The 22,759-nt window shown below is 54.0% G+C and overlaps 1 protein-coding gene across 4 annotated transcripts in view; it reads left to right on the top strand.

Annotated features, from left to right (window-relative positions):
* Positions 1 to 770: 770 nt before the first annotated feature.
* BCL7A (BAF chromatin remodeling complex subunit BCL7A) overlaps positions 771 to 22,759 on the top strand; it is a 40,500-nt gene continuing 18,511 nt past the window's right edge. For 2 of the 4 annotated variants that reach the window (XM_032168462.2, XM_032168461.2), the window contains exons 1-3: positions 771 to 1,067; positions 9,596 to 9,677; positions 14,167 to 14,263. In XM_032168462.2, coding sequence (XP_032024353.1) covers positions 976 to 1,067; positions 9,596 to 9,677; positions 14,167 to 14,263 — 271 coding nt within the window. In that variant the 5' untranslated portion in view covers positions 771 to 975. Of the gene's footprint in view, positions 1,068 to 9,595; positions 9,678 to 10,211; positions 10,955 to 14,166; positions 14,264 to 22,759 lie in introns of those variants that run through there. The other 2 variants (XM_058425541.1, XM_058425542.1) reach the window with 2 other exon arrangements.

The raw sequence follows: 22,759 nt of genomic DNA, 5'->3' as shown, positions 1-22,759 counted from the left end.
AGCGCCTGGTCTCAGTCTGGTACTGGAGTCAGGAATGGCTTAAGGTGAAATCGTGGTCCTCTGGTGAAGCTCAGCGAAGACCTCCTCGCCTTGTTTATGACAAGGGAACTTCTAGGGGCGGGAGGAAGAGTCCCTGTTACGATGCTGATCATCACTGAGTTTTTGCTGAACAGAAAACTCTTTAGTACCCAAAGTCGAGAGTCTCTGGTGGTCTGCGTGGCACCAGGCACCTTCCTACAACCCCAGTTTTCCAAAAGGACAAAGCCTGGGGCAGGCGACGTCCTAGCACGCATTTGAACAGGGCCCCGGGCCAGCAGAGATGCGCGATGCCCAACTCTTTCCAAGAGCACCTCGCGTCCCGAACCGGCGCCTTCAACTCGGAGAAGTCAAGAGACCCGCAAGAAACTTGCACGACTGCACCCGCCGCCGGGATCCGGGGGCAGGGCAGGGGCAGCTGGGCTGGCTCCCTGGGAACGCGACCCCCCACCCCCGCCCCGCAGACCGGCTGTCTCCCATGGACCCCTAGCCACCTGCGGCCTCCGAGGAAGGGTCAGCGCGCGTATCCGCACGCCCGTCCCCGCCGCGCGCCCAGAGCCGGGGGTCACCGTGCGACCTTCGCCACCTCCCCGGGAGGGCGTCCGGGGCGTCCCCTCTGGGGACGCGGGAGGCCCGGGGGCGCTGCCCGGTGGCCGCGGCGCCCGGAGGCCGCACTGCCGGCGGCGGCGGCGGCGCGGCTCCCCCTGCTCGGTGCAGCTGCCGCCCGGCGCTTGCGCACTGGGCCGGGCGCGCGGCGGCCCCGGGCTTTGTGTGTGTGTGTGTGTGTGTATGTGTGTGTGTGTGTGAGTGTGTGCGTGTGAGAGTGCGAGTGTCTGTGCGCGAGTGAGTGAGCGGCGGGCGGGCGCGAGTGTGGCCGCCGCGGAGCGCGAGCAGGACCCGGCGGGCGCGCTCCCCAGCCTCCGTCTCCCCGCCGGAACCATGTCGGGCAGGTCGGTTCGAGCCGAGACCAGGAGCCGGGCCAAAGATGATATCAAGAGGGTCATGGCGGCGATCGAGAAAGTGCGCAAATGGTAAGCTGAGGCGCCGGTCGCCAGCCGCCTCCCCGGCCGCCCCGAGCCCGAGCGCGGCTCCAGAAAGCCGCGGGGCGCAGCGCCCCGGCCGCCTGCCCTGGCCCGGCCCCGCCGCGGGCCCCGGGACTTGGCGAGGGCGGGCGGACGGGCGGGCGGCGCGCGAGCCGGGTCACCTGCGCCAGGCGGGGGCCGCGGCCGCTGCCCAGGTGCGCTCGCGCCTGTAGCCCACCTGGCGCGGCTGCCCGGAGGCGGCGGGCGCCGGGGCCAGGCGGTTGGAGCAGCGGGGCGGCCCCCGCCGCGGCTCTCGGCTCCCGGGAGGGGGGCTCGGGGCCGGCCCCAGAAGCCATTTCGTTTTGTGCAAGTCACATGAAAGCGGCTTCCCGCGCGCCGGGGCCGCGATGCCGGCGGCGGCGGGGAGAGCGCGAGCTCCATTGTGCAGGCTCCGAGCGGGCCGCCGCCGCCGTCTCCTCCCCGCGCGCCCCGGCCCGCGCCCCGCCGCCCTCCGCCAGCCCCGGCCCGCCCGGCCGCCCGCTCCCGCCTCCCGGGCCCGGCGCCCTCGAGTCTGCGGAGTTTGCAGAGCGCGAGCCGTTTAAATTTAGCGCTTTGGGCTGCCTGGAGCGAGGGCTCCCGGCGACCAGGAAAGATGGGGGCGAGCGCTGGGAGCCAGCGGCCAGGGGCGCGGGGCGCCCACGTCCCACCCCGCTCTGCGCGGCGCCCCGGGCGGGGGGTTCGGGCCAGCCGATGTTTTTGGCCAGAAGCCGTTCGTCCTGGGCCGCGGCTGCCTCTCCACACCGGGAGCTCGTGTTTGTTTTGCGGAGGGAGCTGTTGTTTTTGTTCTCTGCACGGGGGAGAGGGGGACTTGGTGGCGGCCGCGCGTGGTTTTCGGGATCACATTAGCGTCCGCCCGGCATGGCCCGGTCGACATTAAGGGGATCGAACCTTTCCGCGGCCTCGTCGGGGTCTGCTCGGAATCGGCCCCTGGGCCAGGCCCGAGGCGCAAGCAGATCGCCAGGTTGGGTCAGAGTTGTTGAAAACTCCCCGCAACCTGATTTCAACTTTATTATTTTTTTCCCACGCCTTCACTGGGGTCCCGGAGGGAGAGGAGCCGCCGCGACGCTGGCTCTGAGTGTCAGCGCCCGCGGGCTCGTCTCGACCCTTTACTTCGAGCCTGGAAGCCGGGCAGGCCCTGTGGCAGGGGATATTTACGTTTGGGGGTGTCCTTTCTCGAGTAGCGCCTCAGTCTCTAAAGCCACTGGGGGCGAGCCTCCGGTGTGGCGGTGTCACAAGTTAGCTGTCCTTTCTGAGTCAAACCCAACAAAAAAGGCAAGAGGAAAATCAATAAAGTCCACGTGCTCCCCGGCCTCCTATGGAAAGGGCTGGCTGCGATGGCCGGATGCCCGGCCGTGGGCTGGGTTTGGCTCCAGTGGGACAAAGAATCTTCAGAACCGTGAGAAGGGGAGGCTTTCCAAAGTTGAGATCCAAGTCGTCGGTATCTCGGTAGCTCCCCTGGTACACAGGGTGCCCGGTGCCCGACTGGAGCCATTTAAAAATGGCAGAAACAGCTGCAGGCCAACACACACACGCTGGAAAACAACCCGCAGCCCCCTCTACTGTGGGATTCCCCGCGGGAAGCCCGGAGTTGCTCCCCTCCTTGCCTCAGCCCCTGTGCAAAGAAAGAACTGGTGTCTGTGCCTGGGTCCCTTCTGTCGCCGGCCTAGAGGTTGGGAAACAGCCGGCAAGCCGCCTTTCTCTGCTCGAGGAGGCGTGGTGGGGCCTCCTACTCCAGGTTCCCGGCTGGACAGAGGCTCCTGCACCCTGACAGCTGCTCCCGCAGGGCGGCCAGCTGCTCTGCAGGGAGGGCAGATGGAGAGATGGGGCTTCCCACCCCGCGGGCCCCAGGGCGGCCGGCCTGGAGGCCTTCCAGCCCGCTGACCCCGCGGGGACCAGGCCTGTAGTTGGAGCTTGAGGGGCTGTGCCTCTGCGCCTCCCTGGGTTTGGGGAAACAACACATCGTGTCCTCTGAAGACCTCAGGCTTTGGGATCTCATGGTCCAGCTTCCAGTTCACTTCGTTGCCGCGACCTTGGGCATATCATTGTCACTTCTGTAACCATGGTGACCCGGGGCTCTGTGCTTGGCTTCCAGGTCCCCTCGGGTTATTGAGGATGAGTGAGGTCATGCCTCCGAGAGCACCGCGCCCTGGGCGCAGGAGGAGCTGTTGCTCAGTGTTGTCCCTGTTGTAAGGTGGACTTTGTAGAAACTTGGCTTTGAGGGTTTTTGTTTTTTTTTTTTTTTTGGCCCCTTCTAAGCGAAAGCCTTGGACTTATTGCCCAGGTTTCTCTGGCCCCTGAGAAGCCATATCCCCCCACCTTCCCCGTGCCTTCGGATTGGGTCTTCGACTCAGCCCATGAGACTGTGGGTTGTTTATTAATTGTGTGGCCACCAACCATGCATTTCACCACTGGTGGGGAGGTGGGGATGCCAGGTTTAACCAGATAAAAATACAGCACACCCAGTTAAATTCGAATTTCAGATAAACAATGAAATAATTTTTTAAAAATAAATGTTTTTGAATATGTCTCATGCAATATTTGGGACACACTTATACTAAAAAATTATCTAATCTATCTGAAATGCAAATTTAACAGGGCATCCTGTATTTTACCCAGAGGGTAAAGTGTTTGGCAGATCATTTGGCCCCATGAGCCTTGAGTGGGTTTCTCCTCAGCCCTAGTGACCCCTAAAATTACCCCTCCACCCACCCACCCACTGTCCCCTGACTCTAACCCCACCCCCGGAAAAAGCTGTGGCCTCCCTCTCATTTGGGACAGGCTGTCTCCTCTTTTCTTTTTCTGGTGTTTCAGCAAGGCAGGCCAGTGGAGGTGAGGTGACCAGAAGATGGCTAAAGGGAAAACAAAATAGCGGGCCTCTTTTTGGGAAACTGGGCCAGGGTTTGGAGGCCCTGTGCTGGTGGAGGAGAGAAGGGGCCCAGGGCGATGGTGGGAGACTAAAGCTTGGGCTGCAGCGTAGGCTTGGATGCCCACTGCGGTGGCTCATGCCTGTAATCCCAGCGCTTTGGGAGGCTGAGACAGGAGGATTGCTTGAGCCCAGGAGTTTGAGACCAGCCTGGGTTTCAAGCCAGAAAAAAAAGAAAAAAAAAGAAAAGAAAGAGCCGGGCGCGGTGGCTCACACCTGTAATCCCAGCACTTTGGGAGGCTGGGTGGGTGGATCACGAGGTCAGGAGATCGAGACCATCCTGGCTAACACGGTGAAACCCCGTCTCTACTAAAAATACAAAAAATTAGCCGGGCGTGGTGGTGGGTGCCTGTAGTCCCAGCTACTCAGGAGGCTGAGGCAGGAGAATGGCATGAACCCGGAAGGCGGAGCTTGCAGTGAGCGGAGATCACACTACTGCCCTCCAGCCTGGGCGACAGAGCGAGCCTCCGTCTCAAAGAAAAAAGAAGAAGAAGAAGAAGATAAAAGAAAAATTAGGCTGGACGCAGTGGCTCACGCCTGTAATCCCAGCACTTTGGGAGGCCGAGGCAGGCAGGTCACCTGAAGTCAGGAGTTGGAAACCATCCTGGCCAACATGGTGAAACCCTATCTCTACTAAAAATACAAAAAATTAGCTGGATGTGGTGGTGCACGCCTGTAATCCCAGCTACTCTTGAGGCTGAGGCAGGAAAATTGCTTGAACCTGGGAGGCGGAGGTTGCAGTGAGCCGAGATTGTGCCACTGGACTCCAACCTGGGCAACAGAGCAAGACTCCATCTCAAAAAAAAAAAAAGAAAAAGAAAAAGAAAAGAAAGAAAAAAAAGAAAAGAAAAGGCCGGGCGCATTGGCTCACACCTGTAATCCCAGCACTTTGGGAGGCCGAGGCGGTAAGATCACGAGGTCAGGAGCTCAAGACCATCCTGGCTAACAGTGAAACCCCATCTCTACTAAAAATACAAAAAATTAGCCAGGCGTGGTGGCAGGCGCCTGTAGTCCCAGCTACTCAGGAGGCTGAGGCAGGAGAATGGCATGAACCCACGAGGCAGAACTTGCAGTGAGCCGAGATTGCACCACTGCACTCCAGCCTGGGCGACAGAGCGAGACTCCGTCTCAAAAAAAAAAAAAAAAGAAAAGAAAAAAAATTAGACAGGCATGGTGACCCTCGTCTGTAATCCCAGCTCCTCGGGAGGCTAAGCCGGGAGGATCACTTGAGCCCAGGAGGTCAAGGCTGCAGTGAGCTACGATCGTGCCACTGCACGCCAGCCTGGTTGACAGGGTGAGACCTTCTCTCAAAAAACAAACAAAAAAAGTAGGCTTAGGCCCAGGACCCCTTAGCACCTGGTCTGAGGGTTCCCTCAATGACTTGCTGTGAGGACTGAGAAAGGTCAGTGCCTGAAGACCTCCCGTCTGTCTCAGGAGAGGTGGAGGTTTGGGCCTGAGGCCTCCCTCACCTCAGCTCCTCCAGAGATTTCGTCATTGAGACCTTCCTACTGGGCGCATGGCAGTTCAGGCAGGCCTGGGCCTAGCTAGGGTGAGGCCAGCCATGGGCCAGGCCTCTTGAGGTGACAGGGACTAGCCATGAGGAGTGAGTACAAGGACAGGGAGTAGAGCTTTCCTGGAGGGAGTCAGCAGGGTCCCCTTGAGCAGTGGGTCTTGTTGGCTAACTCTTGGACCTGGACGCAGGGGAACATTCGAAATTGGCCTTAGCCTGGAGAATCTGAGACGGATTCTTGTAGTTTACATTAGGAGTCCGTGCTGGGGAGGAGCAGGTGGTGCTATATTCCTACTGCTGGGACCTCATTTTGTCCTTTCTTTCCAGAAGCCCAAGTGTAATGGGAAGAGAGAGGTGCTGAAGTCAGGGTAAGGTGATGGGGCCGCCAAGACAGGAGGCGCGGGGCACACCCAGGGCCAGCTTTCCAGCAAGTTGGGCCGCAGCCTGGTGGTTGTGGGGATTTCTGCACCTGGTTGCTTACAGGTGTCAAGAGTGAGGGCATCCGAGGGGGGCCAGAGAGCCCATCTGGGGCAAGCTGCCGCTCCCTGGGGCATGTGGGCCCAAGTCTGGATTCTTATGTGAAGCCTGTTTTTTTTGTTTTTTTTTTTGTTTGTTTGTTTTGTGTTTTTTGTTTTGTTTTTTAAGTTTGGCAGCAGATTTAACATTTTTAAAGTACTGTGCAGGCCAAACAAAACCCGCCTGTTGACCGGTTGTTTGCCGCCCTAAATATAAAGTGGGGCCCAAGTGTGGCGGCTCACACCTGTAATCCCAGCATTTTGGGAGGCCAAGGCAGGAAGATCACTTGAGCCCAGGAGGTCGAGGCTGCAGTGAGCAGTGATCGTACCACCGCACTCCAGCCTGGGCAACAGAGGGAGACCCTATCTCAAAAAAATAACAAATAGGCTGGGCACAGTGGCGTATACCTGTAATTCCAGCACTTTGGGAGGCCGAGGCGGGCGGGTCACCTGAGGTCAGGAGTTTGATGTCAGCCTGGCCAACGTGGTGAAACCCGTCTCTACTAAAAATGCAAAAATTAGCTGGGCATGGTGGCACGTGCTTGTAGTCCCAGCTACTCAGGAGGCTGAGGCAGGAGAATCACTTGAACCCGGGAGGCAGAGGTTGCAGTGAGCCGAGATTGCACCACTGCACTCCAGCCTGGGCCACAGAGCAAGAGTCCGTCTCAAAAAAATAAAAAAATAAAAAAATAAGAAAGTGATGAGTATAGCTTAATACCCTCACGGGAGGAGAGGAGCAACGCACTTTTTTTGGGGAGAGCTATGTGTTCTGTGGTGATGGTTTTGGGGGGCAACTGTGGGAAACCTCAGCTGCTCCGCTGAACCTGTGTGCCCACCCAGTGTGTCTGTGGCTGTGAAATCCCACGTCCTCCTGAGTGCTCAATTGGTGCCTTAAACTTGAGTTCTGTGGCCCCTCCGGGTGGCTGCTTGGCTGAGCATAGGTCCAGCTCAGCGGTAGAGTTCTTAATGTTCTTGCCTCTGTCCCAAAGTCCCCTCAATGTCCACACCTAGAAATACAGTTTCTCATCGCTGGGGTAACTTGAGAACTCGGTGAAAAGGTTGCCAGTTGGGGCAAAGAGAGGCACGAAAGCCTGGCTGCATTCAGCTTGTAGCCTGTGGTGGCCTCGGGCCTCGCTGGGAAGCAGCTGCAAACTTGCGTCTTGGCTGATTTACGGCCGCAAAGCCCAGATCTCTGGCACACTTTCTGCCCTGAAAGGTGTCCTGTGTGTTATAAGTCAATTACTTTTTTTTTTCCCCCAAACACAATCAAACCTTGAATGGGTTGATTTACTGGGAAGCTGGTCCGGGGCTCATGAGTAATGAATGGCTTTGGCCAATCTGCATGGGGTCCTGGCAATTTGTCATTCTTCCTCCAGCTTCTGTTACCCTGGCGCTCCTTTAGAATGATTCTTGGTTTTCATGGGCAACAGAATAGCAGGAGGTGGTGTCTGGGGTCCGAGCCCAAATCTAATTCTCTTCTGCCATTTCCTGTCTGTGAGACCCCAGGCTAGTGGTATAACCTCTGCGGGCATCCTGTTTCTACATCTGTAAAAAGGGTGACAATCGTCCCCCTCTTGTAGCCTGTTGGGAATCCCAGGGAGAGAGGGTGTGTAGGTAGAGTGCTTGGCGTGGAGCCTGGCATGTAATAGCCTGGGCACACAGTGGCTACTGTGATGGTTGCTCTAACAGCTGAGGTTCTTCCCAGGAGTACCCTGTCTCTTCTGGACACCTTCTGATTGCTCAGAATGGAAGAGGGGAAAGGTGGGCATTGTGGTTTGTCTGCTCTGCCCACAGGAGGCAGGAGACTGGCCAGTGGACTTAGACACTTGTCTTTCCTGCGTCGTTTCTGGGGGAAAAGGTGCAAGGATGGGGGGGCGGAGAGGCTGGTCTCAACAGCTGTGCTGGGTGAAGGGTTTGAGTGCTGGCTCTGGGAGAATGAGTTCACCTTCACCGCCTTGTGCCTCAGTTTGTTTATCTGTCAAATGGAGAAGTTGCCATTTCCTGCCAGATGAGCCGGCACGTACTTGGTACATAGAAGGCACTAGGAATGGCCACTGTATAATAAGAAAAGCCGGGCCATAGCGTCCTCTGATGGAACACGTGGGACCCGAGCGGGCAGGGTTTTAGGGGGGTGAGGTGTCTGTGGTTTCGGCTGGCTGGCTTTGAGTATGCTCCGTCATCCCGCAACCCCCATGGTGACAGGGTGGGAGTCCTGTAACCTGTAACACCAGCATGTGAGGGCCATGTGCCCCATGAGGGGGTGACCTAAGGCTGAGTTTGGGCAGAGAGGCCAAAAAAGGTGCCAGGCAGCTCACGGACAGAGGTGCTGGTGCCACACAGAATCCTCAGTTCTGGGAATTTTTGTCACCAAAATTGCTGAGGACTCGGGCAGCTACGTCGCCTGTACCAGGGGTGCGCCTGCCCCGACAGTGCCTGCTGGGGCCCTTAAATCCGCCAGCCTCCTAGCTGAGCCATCAGTGGCTCCTTGGTGGCCTCGCATGTCTCCTGATCTGGCAGAGCCTTGATTTAGGAGCCTCGGTTCCAACCCCAGCCCTGCTTCTGGGAGGCTCTCCTAAGCCTCAGTCCCCTCAGGGGTGTGGCTGCTGGGCCTTTGTGGCTGTAAGGGACAAGTCGGGGTGCAGGGGGTCAAGGACAGGAGGTGGCTGGCTGTAGCAATAATCGGAAAAATGACAATGGCTCGGAGCAGAGTAGTGGTGGTAGAGGAGAGGGTGGTCATTGTTATCTCGAATGAAAACCAGTCCTGTTTGCGTCTGTGGCTTGTAAGTTTCTCCTTCTCATCCATAAACCTGCCTCTCACAGTGGGGGGTCTGACTTGGTCCTTCAGGCGTTTATAATGCAGCTGGGGCGACCTTGCAGACAGGGTTGCTAGGAGCCCTGAATCAGGGGTGCAGGTCCCCTCCCACCTGGCTGCCACCCACAGATTCAGGCTGTGTAACCTCCTTTCGGGCCGAGGTCACCACTCCCTCGCTCTCCTTGGCCACCTCGAAGGGCATTCTTCCAGCAGAGTGTGGGCGGCTCCCCAGCTTGCCTGCTCCTGCCTGCCCTGACCTCAGACGCATCGCCCAGAGGGCAGGAGGAGCCCCGGGGTGTCCTTGGTGACGACTCCACCCACCACGAGAGGAATCGGCCTGCTGGCCTGAAGCCCTCTCTGCTGCCCAGAAGGGCACGGGTGGCCCAGTCCACTGGCTGCGTGGCATTGGCAGTGACACAGGAGGAACCTGGGCCTGACTCCCGCCACCCATAGGAGTCCTTGTAATGGCAGCCCCACCCTCAGCCTTTTTAGTGACAGCCTGGAGAGGGCAACCACCCTATGTGGTGTAATGGATGGAGAAACCAGGCTTAGATGGGTGATGTGGCCTTCCCAGGGGCTCCCGCTAGTGAGGGTGGAGCTGGGATTCAAACCCTCATCTGTGTGATCTGGAGCTTGCTCTCAGCCCCAAGGGAGTGTGGCCTGTGTCCCCCAGGGATGAAGAGTCCCCGGTAACAGGCTCTTCCTCATCCTCCTCAGGGAGAAGAAATGGGTGACCGTTGGTGACACATCCCTACGAATCTACAAATGGGTCCCTGTGACGGAGCCCAAGGTTGACGACGTGAGTATGGAGGGCTGGTCCCCTGGGGTGGGCCACCCATTCGTGCTCCTCCCACCATGGGGAGGGAGGTTGTCCACTGCTACCCACCGTGCTGGGGCTCTGGGACCAAGAGCCCCTGGGAGTAGAAGGACCCAGCTTAGGCCTGGGGAGGCTGCTGGACCAGTCCCCACCTGTCCCACTCCAGCCCCAGAGTCTGACCCTCAGAGCGGTGGATGGGGGGATCCCGCAAGTTGTGTCGTCTTTTTATTTTTTGATATGGAGTCTCACTCTGTTGCCCAGGCTAGAGTGCAGTGGCGTGATCTTGGCTCACTGCATCCTCTGCCTCGTGGGTTCAAGCAATTCTCCAGCCTTAGCCTCCCAAGTAGCTGGGATTACAGGTGCATGCCACCACACCCAGTCAATTTTTTGTATTTTTAGTAGAGACAGGGTTTCACCGTGTTGGCCAGGCTCATCTCAAACTCCTGACCTCATGTGATCCACCTGCCTGGGCCTCCCAAAGTGCTGGAGTTAGGGCGTGAGCCACCGCGCCCGGCCTGCAAGTTATGTCTTCTGGGCCGAGCGCCCTCCCCAGGGCTTGGCACTGTGTTTTGGGGCAGGTGTGGTGGTGCCCACAGATAGGCACGTTCTCCCCACCTTTGTGGTTCTGTTCCTGAGCCTCTGACCATCTGCCAGGCCCTGGGCTGATGCCTGGCACATGCGGCATCTCCGTTATTTTTCCTACTCAGCCTGTGGCGTTGATCTTTGTAACCTCTCCTCTGTACAAGTGAGGGCACAGGCTCAGAGAGGTGAAGCCACTTCACACAGCTCACCTCAGAGCTGTGAGTGGAGCTCAGGTCTGTCTGACTCCAAAGCGCATGTTCTCTCTGCGCTTGGAGAAGCTTCTAGTGAGTGGAGCTGCTGGTGACAGGGGGCCCCCGGGGCTAGGAAAGCCTGGTGCAGGGATACGGGGCGCCAGGAGGACTCCAGGAGGCGGTGGCGCCATCCCGACTTCCACCACTAGAGGGAGCGCGAGGCTCTGTCCTGTGATGGCTGGCAACTGCCCCGAGCAGGCAGGGCTCTCCAACTTCGTGGCTCCCAGGCCAGTTACCTCCAGAGACCCCTCTCATTTCCATCCCAAATTAAGAACAGTGTCCCCCATAGGCCTTTGCCTGGGCCGTTCCCCCCTGCTTGGACTGCCTTCCCTATTTACTCTAACTCAGTCCTTCTACCTGAGAAGATGGTGCAGACTAACCCACATGGCTGCAACCACTACTGGGAGTGACGTGAGGTCATGGTTGGTAGGTTTGGGGTGGGGGAAGCATGTGGGGGTCCAGCTTCCTCCAAAAAGACAGGGGCTAAGTTTCTCGCCCCCATCTTCAGTTACCTGCCCGGCAAGTCTTGGGTCTCTGGGCAGGGCTGTAGCTCCTTTCTTCACCCCGTGATCACATGCTCACCCCTGAACTTGGGCCTTTGTTGTCCCTTCTGATTTTAGCCTGGGCTCCCAGAACCACCAGGGCTGCTTTCCCCAGAGGAACTGAGCCTTGGTCTCTCTCCGCATCTCCCAGGGAAGAGCAGGGCAGGCTCCTCGAAGGCAGTTCCTGGCTCCGGCCCATGTCTGTGCCTTGCCCGCCATTAGGTGTAGAAACGCCGGTTGCATTTGAGAAGATGCGGTCCCTGCTCTCAAGGAATTTCTAATCTCGTTGGGGGAAGATAATTATAGAATAGCATGAAACAGATATCAGGGAAGTGCCAAATGGAATATGATCAAGGGGAAAACGTAAGCTCTGGGCCATCGGGAAGGACCGGGCAGCTCTAGGCTTCAAGGGACCGTTGGATTTGGAGGCAGACAGACCAGCCCCGATTAACCTGTGATGTTAGGCAGGTGACCCCACCTTGCTGGGCTTTAGTCCCCTCTTTTGTGTAATGGAGCAGTAACATCCAAATCGCGGTTTCTGCAACAGAGTAAAAGCAATATATCACCACGGAGAATACTTAGCACTGTGCCGGCTGTGCAGACGGTGCCGAGAAATGCAAATTCCCTCTTCATCTGTGAGCCATGATGTGCCATGTGCCACTCCCCCACCCCCTTTCCCTCTAGGGCGATGGTTCTCGGCCTGGCTGAGCACCTTGAGAAGATGCAGATTCCTGGGCCCCACACCAGCTGCTGAGTCTCTGCAGGTCGAGGCTGGGAATCTGCCTTGTGGAGGGAGAGCTTTTTGTTGTTTTAAACACTCAGTATCTATATGGTTATATCCCTTTGTTACTTAGAACTCTTGAAAATTTCATCCTTTTAAATAGGTAAAATATGTTACAAAATTCAAATTCAAAACAGTTTTTTAATTAAGACAATTTACATATCATAGAAGTCACTTTTTTTTTTTTTTAAGAGACGGTCTCTGTTGCCCAGTCTGGAGTGCAATGGCAGGATCATAGCTCACTGCAGCCTCGACCTCCTGGGCTCAAGCAATCCTTCTATCTCTGCCTTCTGAGTAGCTGAGACTGCAGGCATGGACACCTGGCTAATTTATTTATTATTTTTATTTATTCATTTTTTTTTTGAGACGGAGTCTCACTCTGTTGCCAGACTGGAGTGCAGTGGTGCAATCTTGGCTCCCAGGTTCAAGCAATTCTCTTGCCTCAGCCTCCCAAGTAGATAGGACTACAGGCGTGCACCACCACGTGCAGCTAATTTTTGTATTTTTAGTAGAGACAGGGTTTCACCATGTTAGCCAGGGTGGTCTCGAGCTCTTAACGTCATGATCCTCCCGCCTCAGCCTCCCAAAGTGCTGGGGTTACAGGTGTAAGCCACCACGCCTGGCCGCACGCCTAGCTTATTTATTTATTTATTTAATAGAGACGGGGTCTGGCTGTGTTGCTCAGGCTGGTCTCAAACTCCTGGCCTCAAGCCATCCTCCTGCCTGAGCCTCCCAAAGTGCTGGGATTACAGGCGTGAGCCACCATGCCTGGCCAGAAGTCACTGTTTTAAAGTATTCAGTTCAGTTAGTGTATTCACAGAGTTGTGCACCTGTCGCCACTGTAATTCCAGAACATTTTCATCACCCCAAAAAGGGAACTCATACCCATTAGCAGCCACTCCCCATTCCCCTCGCCTGCCCCTGGTAACCACCAATCCACATTTTGTCTGTTTGGATTTGTGTATCTTCGGATGTTACTCTTTCACTGCATATCTTTTATAAATCTGCCTCTCATCCCTGCATGCATCCCCCCATCCCCACCCCAGTTCTCACCCCTGGAGGCAACCGGTGTTACCAGGTTTTGTTTATCCTTCTAAAGGGAGCCTTTGCTCGCAAACATGCATGTAAATACATGCACACACACACACACACATCCTTTGCTTACCACTGGTGGTGAGGCTCACATATCCTGCATCTTTCTTATACATATATCTTGGCGATATTGACATATTTTAATGTGTTAGTATTTTGCAGATCACCCCATGTTAGTCTGTGAAGAACCACCTTATTCCCTGTAATTGTTGCATCCGATTTCATTGAATGAATGTACCACGATTGATTTAATGAGTCTCCTACCACTGAGCCAAGGTTGTTTCTAACATGATTCTATTCCTTTCGTAAAAAAAAAAAAAAAAGGAATGGCCAGGCACGGTGGCTCACGCATGTAATCCCAGGACTTTGGGAGGCTGAGGCAGGCGGATCATGAGGTCAGGAGTTCAAGACCAGCCTGGCCAATATATTGGTGAAACCCATCTCTACTAAAAATACAAAAAGTAGCCGGGTGTGGTGGCAGGCGCCTGTAGCCCCAGCTATTTGGGAGTCTGAGGCAGAAGAATCGCTTGAATCTGGGAGTTGGAGCTTGCAGTGAGCCATGACCGCGCCACTGCACTCTAGCCTGGGCGACAGAGCGAGACTCTGTCTCAAAAAAAAAAAAAAAAAAGGAATGGCACAAAAAGCATCTCCATCCTCCCTCCTTTCTCCCGGGATCTCCCTCCTTTCTCCCGGGGTCCTCCCTCCTTTCTCCCGGGGTCTTCCCTCCTAACTCCTCCTGCGCTTTTGTGCTGGAGGTCGGGGGAGTACAGTTTGAGAAAGGCTGCCCCAGGGGGCCTGCAGCTGGTAGAAATGAGTGACCTCTGGGTCACCTGGCATTACTTTGTACCTGCTCTGGGCTGATGGTGGCCTTTTCCCCAGATACTCTCCCTAAAAGAGGAGGCAGGTCCTGCCAGCCAGGGTGTTTGCACACTGCTGCTGACAGCCCCAGAAACAGGCAGGTTTATTTCCCAGGGTGCCAGAGCTGGGCCAGCCTCAGAACCCTCCCCTCTGTGGGGCTCTTTGATTCCACAGTGGGCGAGACCCAGAGGCCAATCCCTAATAGGATGCGTTCAAATGCAGGCCCAGGAAAACCCTCCAGAGGCCTGGGGGCTCCAGGAGGCTTCGAGGGAATAAAATATTCACACCACTCCCCAGGGGCTCTGAGCACGTGTGCACACACACGCGATCTGGTGACTTGGTTTCTGCTCCATTTTCCCCTGCAGAAAAACAAGAATAAGAAAAAAGGCAAGGACGAGAAGTGTGGCTCAGAGGTGACCACTCCGGAGAACAGTTCCTCCCCAGGGATGATGGACATGCATGGTGAGTGCCCGTGGCCTGCCAGCCTCTCCTGCCCAGCCCGGGGCCTTGGCCAAGCACTGGGTCATGTTTTTGTTTCTCCAGCAGGTTTGTTCACATTCCAGGCAAGGGGGAGGAGGGCTGGGCAGGGCCCGGAGGCCTCTGTGCCAAGGAGAAGACTCAGCAGAGGACAGGAAGTTTCTTTTCCCAGCGTACCAAGCCAAGAGACATAAACTAAGCCAGAGACATAGAAATTAGACCCTCTCCTCACCCAGGGACAAGAACCTCGCAGGAGATGCTTCTCTCAGCCTCGTGTGCCCAGGAAGATTGTTTGGGTGTACGTTTCTTTCCCCTCCTCATATAAATTATATAAATGGCTGTGTTTCCCATTTTGCTTTGGCTGCTGGAAATCTCCAAACTGGATTTCATTTGTTTATTTTGTTTTGTCTTGTTTTTGAGACGGAGTCTTGCTCTGTTGACCAGGCCGGAGTGCAGTGGCATGGTCTTGGCTCACTGCAATCTATGCCGCCTGGGTTCAAGCAGTTCTCCTACCTCAGCCTCCCAAGCAGCTGGGACTACAGCCATGCACCACCATCCCTGACCGATTTTTGTATTTTTTAGTAGAGACGGGGTTCCACCATGTTGGCAAGGCTGGTCTCAAACTCCTGGCCTCAAGTGATCTACCGGCCACGGCCTCCCAAAGTGCTGGGATTACAGGCATGAACCACCGTGCCCGGCCTCCAAACTGGTTTTCTGATTTCATGTTAATCCCACCAGGACCTTGGGAACTGCCCTTCCATGTCTACACCTAACTTCCTTTGCTGTTTAATTTCAAATGTTGTAACTTAGCCAGGTACAGGAAACACGCACCTGTAGTCCTAGCTCCTTGGGAGGCTGAGGCGGGAGGGTCGCTTGAGCCCAGGAGTTCAAGGCTGCAGTGAGCTATGATTGCACCTGAGAGTAGCTGCTGCACTCCAGCCTGGGCAACACAGTGAGACCCCATCTCTTCAAAAGGCAAAAAAAAAAAAAACCACAAAAAAATTGTAACCTAGGTCCATCAACCAAATCCAGATGGTACTGTCTGCCATTGTTTCCTGTTGCTGGTGTCTGTTTCTGTTTTGACCTTTTTATTTGAGAGGAAATGTGCAAATGATATATGTATGGCTCCATGAAATGTTCCCAAACTGCACACACCCGTGTAACCACCCAGGTCAAAACACAGAACGTTCCGAGCCAGTCCCCAGTGTCCCCCGCAGGTCCTCATGGTTTTCTCCATCCACCCAAGGAAAACACCCTCAGAGATTCAAACCTAAAGCTCCTTTTTTTTTCTTTTCTATTCTTTAAGGCAGAGTCTCGCTCCTGTCACCCAGGCTGGAGTGCAGTGGTGCGATCTCAGCTTACTGCAACCTCCACCTGCTGGATTCAAGCAATTCTTCTGCCTCAGCCTCCTGAGTAGCTGGTATTATAGGCACGTGCTACCATGCCTGGCTCATTTTTTTGTATTTTAGTAGATATGAGGTGTCACCATGTTGCCCAGGCTGGTCTCGAACTCCTGGTCTCCAACGCCTGCCTTGGCCTCCCAAAGTGCTAGGATTTACAGGTGTGAGCCACCGCGCCTGTCCCTAAAGCTTCATAAAAATTAAGTTGGCTTTCCATGTTTAGAAATCAGGAAATCTCCATCCTGCCATCCCTTGAGAAATCAGATCGGGCAGCCCCGTGGCTGTGTGCTCCCTCGAGGCAGGGACTGCCTGGAACTGCTTGAAGCCAGAGCGGCCTTCCCTTAGGAAGAGTGTGGCGCCTCTAAGCCCACCTGGCTCACCCACTGCCTCTTTGTCACTTGCCTGGCCTGCTAGGACAAGAGCCTGCAACCCCTGCCTTTTTCTATCTCTTGACCCTAATGTCAATGTCTTTGTACTTTTGACCACTGGAAGCTTTGGTACAGCCGGGTAGTAGTAGATAAATAACTACATAAGGAACTGGAAGGGAATATTGGTTTGCTGGAGTGTCTGATCTCTCCAGACCCAGGGCTGTCTTGTTCTGGGGAAGGAAGGCCAGCAAACTTCCCCACGTGCCCAAATCGACCTGTGTGGAAAACACAGTCACCAGTTCCAAGGGCAGGGGGACTGGCAGGTTTCTGAACAGACTTTAGAAAAGCACAGTGGCGGTGGCTCACGCCTATAATCCCAGCACTTTGGGAGGCCGAGGCAGGCAAATCACAAGGTCAGGAGTTCGAGACCAGCCTGGCCAACATGGTGAAACCCTGTCTCTACTAAAAATACAAACAATGGGCGTGGTGGCTCACGCTTGTAATCCCAGCACTTTGGGAGGCTGAGTCGGGTGGATCACCTGAGGTCGGGAGTTTGAGACCAGCCTGACCAACATGGAGAAGCCCCGTCTCTACTAAAAAGTTTACAAAATTAGCCAGGCATGGTGGCGCAGGCCTGTAATCCCAGCTAGTCGGGAGGCTAAGGCAGGAGAATCACTTAAACTCAGGAGGCAGAGGTTGCAGTGAGCGGAGATTGCGCCATTGCACTCCAGCCTGGGCAACAAGAGCGAAACTCCGTCTCAAAAAAAAAAGAAGAAAAAAAATACAAAAAATTAGCTGGGTATAGTGGCGGGCACCTGTAATCCCAGCTACTCAGGAGGCTGAGGCAGGAGAATCGCTTGAACCTAGGAAGCGGAAGCTGCAGTGAGCCGAGATCGCGCCACTGCACTCCAGCCCGGGTGACAGAGTGAGCATCCGTCTCAAAAAAAAAAAAAAAGAAAGAAAAAAGAAAAGCATAGTGGGAGCCAGGCACAGTGGCCCACGGCTGTAATCTCAGCACTTTGGGAGGCTGGTATGGGCGGGTCAGTTGAGGCCAGGAGTTCAAGACCAGCCTGGCCAACATGGCAAAACCCCATCTCTACTAAAAATACAAAAATTAGCTGGGCATGATGGCATGTGCCTGTAATCCCAGCTACTCAGGAGGCTGAGGCAGGAAAATCACTTGAATCTGGGAGGCGGAGGTTGCAGTGAGCTAAGATCAGGCCATTGCACTCCAGCCTGGGCAATAGAGCGAGACTCTGCCTCAAAAAAAAAAAAAAAAAAAAAAAAAGAGCAGTGGGGCTTTGCTGCTGGTTAATGTGTCAAGATGTCAAGAAAGCCCCTCTAAGCAGCCATACAATCATACTTGGGTTATGTTTCATTTTCAGAAATAGATATTTGAGCTGGGATGTGGCCTGTCTCGGTGGCATTCCTTAGCATCCCCTTTCCCTCTGGGGACTGGGGAGACCCCAGGCCCGACTCAGGACTGAGGGCTGGATCACAGACACAAAATTACAGCCGAGGGCCTTTTCGAGCTGAGGCCAGGACCCCACCTGGGTTCACATCCTGACTCTCCCTGCACCGTCCCCTGGCTGTGTGATCTTGGGCTATTTGCTTAACCTCTAGCTTTGGGGTTTGTTTAGTTTTAAGCTGTAGAATGGGGATGGTAATGCCTACTTCATAAACTCACTGTGAGGATTAAATTAAATAATCTCTGAAAAACTTTGGCATGGGGGCAAGCACAGTGGCTCACACCTGTAATCCCAGCACTTCGGGAGGCCGAGTTAGGAGGATCACTTGAGCGTAGGAGTTTGAGACCAGCCTGGGCAACATAGGGAGACCTCATCTCTACAAAAAAAAAAAAAAAAAAAAAAATAGGTGGCTCATGCCTGTAATCCCAGCATTTTGGGAGGCCGAGGCAGGCAGATCACGAGGTCAGGAGATCGAGACCATCCTGGCTAACACGGTGAAACCCCATCTCTACTAAAAATACAAAAAAATTAGCTGGGCGTGGTGGCGGGTGCCTATAGTCCCAGCTACTCGGGAGGCTAAGGCAAGAGAATGGCGTAAACCCGGGAGGTGGAGCTTGCAGTGAGCCAAGATCACACCACTGCATTCCAGCCTGGGCGACAGAGCAAGGCTCAGTCTCAAAAAAAATAGATTAAAAAATATTAATAATAAATTTAAATTAGCAGGTTGTGGTGATGCGTACCTATAGTCACAGCTACTCTGGAGGCTGAGGATCGTTTGAACCTGGGAGTTGGAGGCTGCAGTGAATAGTAATTGCACCATTGCATTCCAGTCTGGGCAAAGAGCAAGACCCCATCTCTTAAATATATATATTACATAGTAAATATTTTATTTTGGGCCAGGCATGGTGGCTCATGCCTGTCATCCCAGCACTTTACGAGGCCGAGGTGGGAGGATCATTTGAAGTCAGGAGTTAGAGACCAGCCTGGTCTCTATGGTAAAATCCCATCTCTACTAAAAATACAAAAATTATTGGGTGTGGTGCTACATGCCTGTAATCCCAGCTACTTGGGAGGCTGAGGGAGGAGAATCGCTTAAACCTGGAGGCGAAGGTTGCAGTGAGCTGAGATCACGCCACTGCACTCCAGCCTGGGCGACAGAGCAAGACTCCATCAAAAAAAAATTATTTTATTTTATTCAAAAATAGAGACAGGGTCTTGCTATGTTGCCCAGGCTGTTTTCAAACTCCTGAGTTCAAGCAATCCTCCTCCCTCAACCTCCCAAAGTGCTGGGAGTATAGGCATGACCCACTGTGCCCAGCCTATAATAAAACTTTTAAAAACCTTGGCATGTTAACAGCTTACATTTATGAAACCGTCACAATGTGCCAAGTATTGTGCTAAGCCCGTTACATCATTGCCTCATTTGAGTCTAATAACCAACCCCATTTTACAGACGGAGAAACTAAGGCCCAGTGAGGTGAAGTAACATGCATGGTTAGCAAGTTCATAACTTCCAGTGCCATTGCTGGCATTTGAGGTCCTTTGAAGACAGAATCCAGGTTTGTGGCTGGGCGTGGTGGCTCACACCTGTAATCCCAGCACTTTGGGAGGCCAAGTTGAGAGGATCGTTTAAGGTCAGGAGTTGGAGACCAGCCTGGCCAAACAATGGTGAAACCCCATCTCTACTAAAAATACAAAAATTAGCCAGGCATGGTGGCAGGCACCTTTAATCCCAGCTACTCGGGAGGCTGAGGCAGGAAAATCCCTTGAATCGGGAAGAGGAGGTTGCAGTGAGCCAAGATTGCACCACTGCACTCCAGCCTGGGCAAGAGAGTGAGGCTGTGTCTCCAAAAAAAAAAAAAAAAAAAAAAAAAGATCCAGATTTGTGACCTGAACGAACTCTCCTCCAGAAAAATCTAGAATGCTGAACAAACCAGGTCCCCAGACACAGGAGCCCTGTTCACTTTCTCATTTTCATTTTAGTGCATGTGCAGCCAAAAGCCAGTCAGACTGCAGAGTGTGTAAATGGGAAGGTCAGGGAAAGGTGTGGGCCGGGCAAGTTTTCTGGAAGGCTTCACGTGGGAGGATGGGTACAGCAGGAGATGAAGGAGAGGGCGGTGCCCCGGGCCCTTTAGTCCACAAGACTCAGCTGAAGTTAGCCCAAGTATCGGGGTCACGCTGTTACCAGGCTACCAGGCTAGACCAGACGTTAAACATTAGTGCTCATTGTCATTAATTAACACAACCTCAGGAACCTATGGGGCCAGCTTCTTGCACACATGCTTACCGTAGGAAGTTTAGATTTTCTCAAGGGAGAAATCGGGGAGCACATATCCTTCTTTTTTTTTTTTTAAGTCCCGGAGTTCACAAGAGGATGCTTTTGTGTAACGAGCACCCCAGGGTATAGTTAAAATCAGATCCAGGTTACCCGTGTGGGGCCGCCTGACTGCCTGGTGCTTCCTCGGCAGGTTGAGGTAGAGGAGGGGCGTGGGGCTGGGAATTGGGCAGATGGGTCCGGCAAGTGGCTCTGCTGCTCCCAGCCTCAGTTTCCCCCTCCGGAAAGTGAAGGTGGTAACAGTGCCTTTCCAACGGGTTGTGGGGAGGATTCCACAAGGTGATCATAAATGCTTTTGCCCAGTGCCTGGCACGGTGGCAAGTGCCCAGGTCTGTTGGGGTGTCTGTCTCTTTCTCATGTTTACAAAAGTGGCCGGCGCCCCAGGTGAGCATGGCCCCCAGAAAGGCTGCTTTGGTTTTGAAACCTCCACTTCGGTCTCTTCTGTTTAAAACGACTCTCCTAGGTCGGGCATAGTGGCTCAGGCCTATGATCTCAGTGCTTTGGGAGGCCAAGACAGGAGGATCACTTGAGCCCAGGGGTACAAGAGAGCCTGGGCGAAATAGTGAGACCCCATCTCAAAAAACTTAAAAATTAGCCAGATGCAGTGGCACATGCCTGTGGCCCCAGCTACTCAGGAGGCAGAGGCAGGATGATGGCTTGAGCCTAGGAGTTTGAGGCTGCAGTGAGCTATGATTGTGCTGCTGTACTCCAGCCTGGGTGACAGAGCGAGACCCTGTCTCTAAAAACAAAAAATACATAAATGGCTGGGTGTGGTGGCTCACTCCTGTAATCCCAGCACTTTGGGAGGTTGAAGCGGGCAGATCACCTGAGGTCAGGAGTTCAAGAGCAGCCTGGCCAACACGGCGAAACCCCGTCTCTACTAAAAAATAATAATAACAAAAGTTAACTGAGCATGGTGGTGCATGCCTGTAATCCCAGCTACCTGGGAGGCTGAGGCATGAGAATCGCTTGAACCAGGTGGTGGAGATTATAGTGAGCCGAGATCGCCCCACTGCACTCCAGCCTGGGTGACAGGCTCCATCTCAAAAAAATAAATAGAGTGACTCTGTGCCTGAGAAGGGGGCGCAGGACAAGGGGAGGTGTAGCCTGGGCCCCAGCTCTGCCTCCAGCCCAACTGTCAATGTCATTGCCTAATTACCCCTTCTCTTTCTGCTTTGTATTGTGAAGGGTTTTGTTGTCAAGAACAGTAGAGAGAGGAATACGATCCCCCTGTACACTCCACCTTGATTTTCATGAACATGATGCCGTATTTGTCTCATGTATTTTTTCAATATGTTAAATTTTTGTAATTAAAATATAATTCACATTTTACACATAGCTGTGTAAAAAATACACAGCTAGTGGCCGGGTGCGATGGCTCATACCTGTAATCCCAGCGCTTTGGTAGGCTGAGGTGGGCAGATCACCTGAGGCCAAGAGTTCGAGACCAGCCTGGCCAACATGGAGAAACCCGTCTCTACTAAAAAATACAAAACTCAGCCAGGTATGGTGGCGGGCACCTGTAATCTACTTGGGAGGCTGAGGCAGGAGAATTGCTTGAACCCGGGAGATGGAGGTTGCAGTGAGCCCAGATCGCGCCATTGCACTGCAATTTGGGTGACAGAGCAAGACTCCATCTCAAAAAAAAAAAAAAAAAAGTGTAAAAGTTCAGAGAGTCCTGACAGTGGCCTGCAGCCTGCACTGAAGCATTTTCTGGTAAATTTCCCTGCCTCATGACATTCAAGTCTGCACCTAAACGTCATAGCATGCATTGCTAAAAATATGATGTTTCTACATACCCACTGTCCCATGATCACTTCTAACTAAATTAACAACAGTTCCTTTGTGTTTTTTTTGTTTTTTTTTTTTTTTTGAGACGGAGTCTCGCTCTGTCGCCCAGGCTGGAGTGCGGTGGCGCAATCTCGGCTCACTGCAAGCTCCGCCTCCCGGGTTCATGCCATTCTCCTGCCTCAGCCTCTCCGCGTAGCTGGGACTACAGGCGCCCGCCACCACGCCTGGCTAATTTTTTTGTATTTTTAGTAGAGACAGGGTTTCACCGTGGTCTCGATCTCCTGACCTCGTGATCCGCCCGCCTCGGTCTCCCAAAGTGCTGGGATTACACGTGTGAGCCACCGCGCCCGGCCACAACAGTTCCTTAATGGCTTTTAAAACCCAGACCATATTCAAATTCCCCAATTGTTCCAAAGTGTTACAGCTGGCACGTTTGAAACAGGATCCAAATAATTTCCATACATCATATTTAGTCGAGTCTCCTAGCTTTCTTTATTCTAAAGTCATCTCCCCTCCCCCAACTTTTTTTTTTTTTTTAATATGATACTGACTTTAAGGGAGTGGACCACGTGTCCCGTGGAATGTGCCACCTCCCGCTGTCTCTCTCTCCCTTTTATTTCCTATCAAGTGTAACTCGGCTCCAGGCTAGATGCAGTCAGACAGAACGTCTTGTCAATCCCGCCTCACGGACCATGCCGTGTCTTCTGTATCGTTTCCCTGCCAGACACACAAGGTGTCTGGTTTCTACACCCAGAATGAGGCCTCAAATGTCCCCCCAGGATTTTAAATATATTAGGCCACCATCCCCAGCTGGCTGCCTCCAGACACAGGGTACCATTGGCTCAGTGTGGGGAAGGTCAGGCCAGTGCTGGAATTCTTTGCCTCTCTGGACACATGGGACGGCTGTGGTGCTTGGGTGGGTGGGTGGGGGTCGGGGGGCGGGAGTGAGCTCAGGGGTCCAAGGAGGAGGAGTATCCAGTATCCAGACCCCTACCACACGGCCAGGTGCAGTGGCTCACGCCTGTAATCCCACCACTTTGGGAGGCCAAGGCAGGCGGATCACCTGAGGTCAGGAGTTCGAGATGGGTCTGGCCAACATGGTGAAACTCCGTCTCTGC

Source organism: Hylobates moloch, unplaced genomic scaffold, assembly GCF_009828535.3.
Source record: "Hylobates moloch isolate HMO894 unplaced genomic scaffold, HMol_V3 SCAFFOLD_12, whole genome shotgun sequence".
NCBI lineage: Eukaryota > Metazoa > Chordata > Mammalia > Primates > Hylobatidae > Hylobates > Hylobates moloch.
The sequence above is the reverse complement of the archived record's forward strand: the minus strand, read 5'-3'. Positions and strand labels throughout refer to the sequence as shown.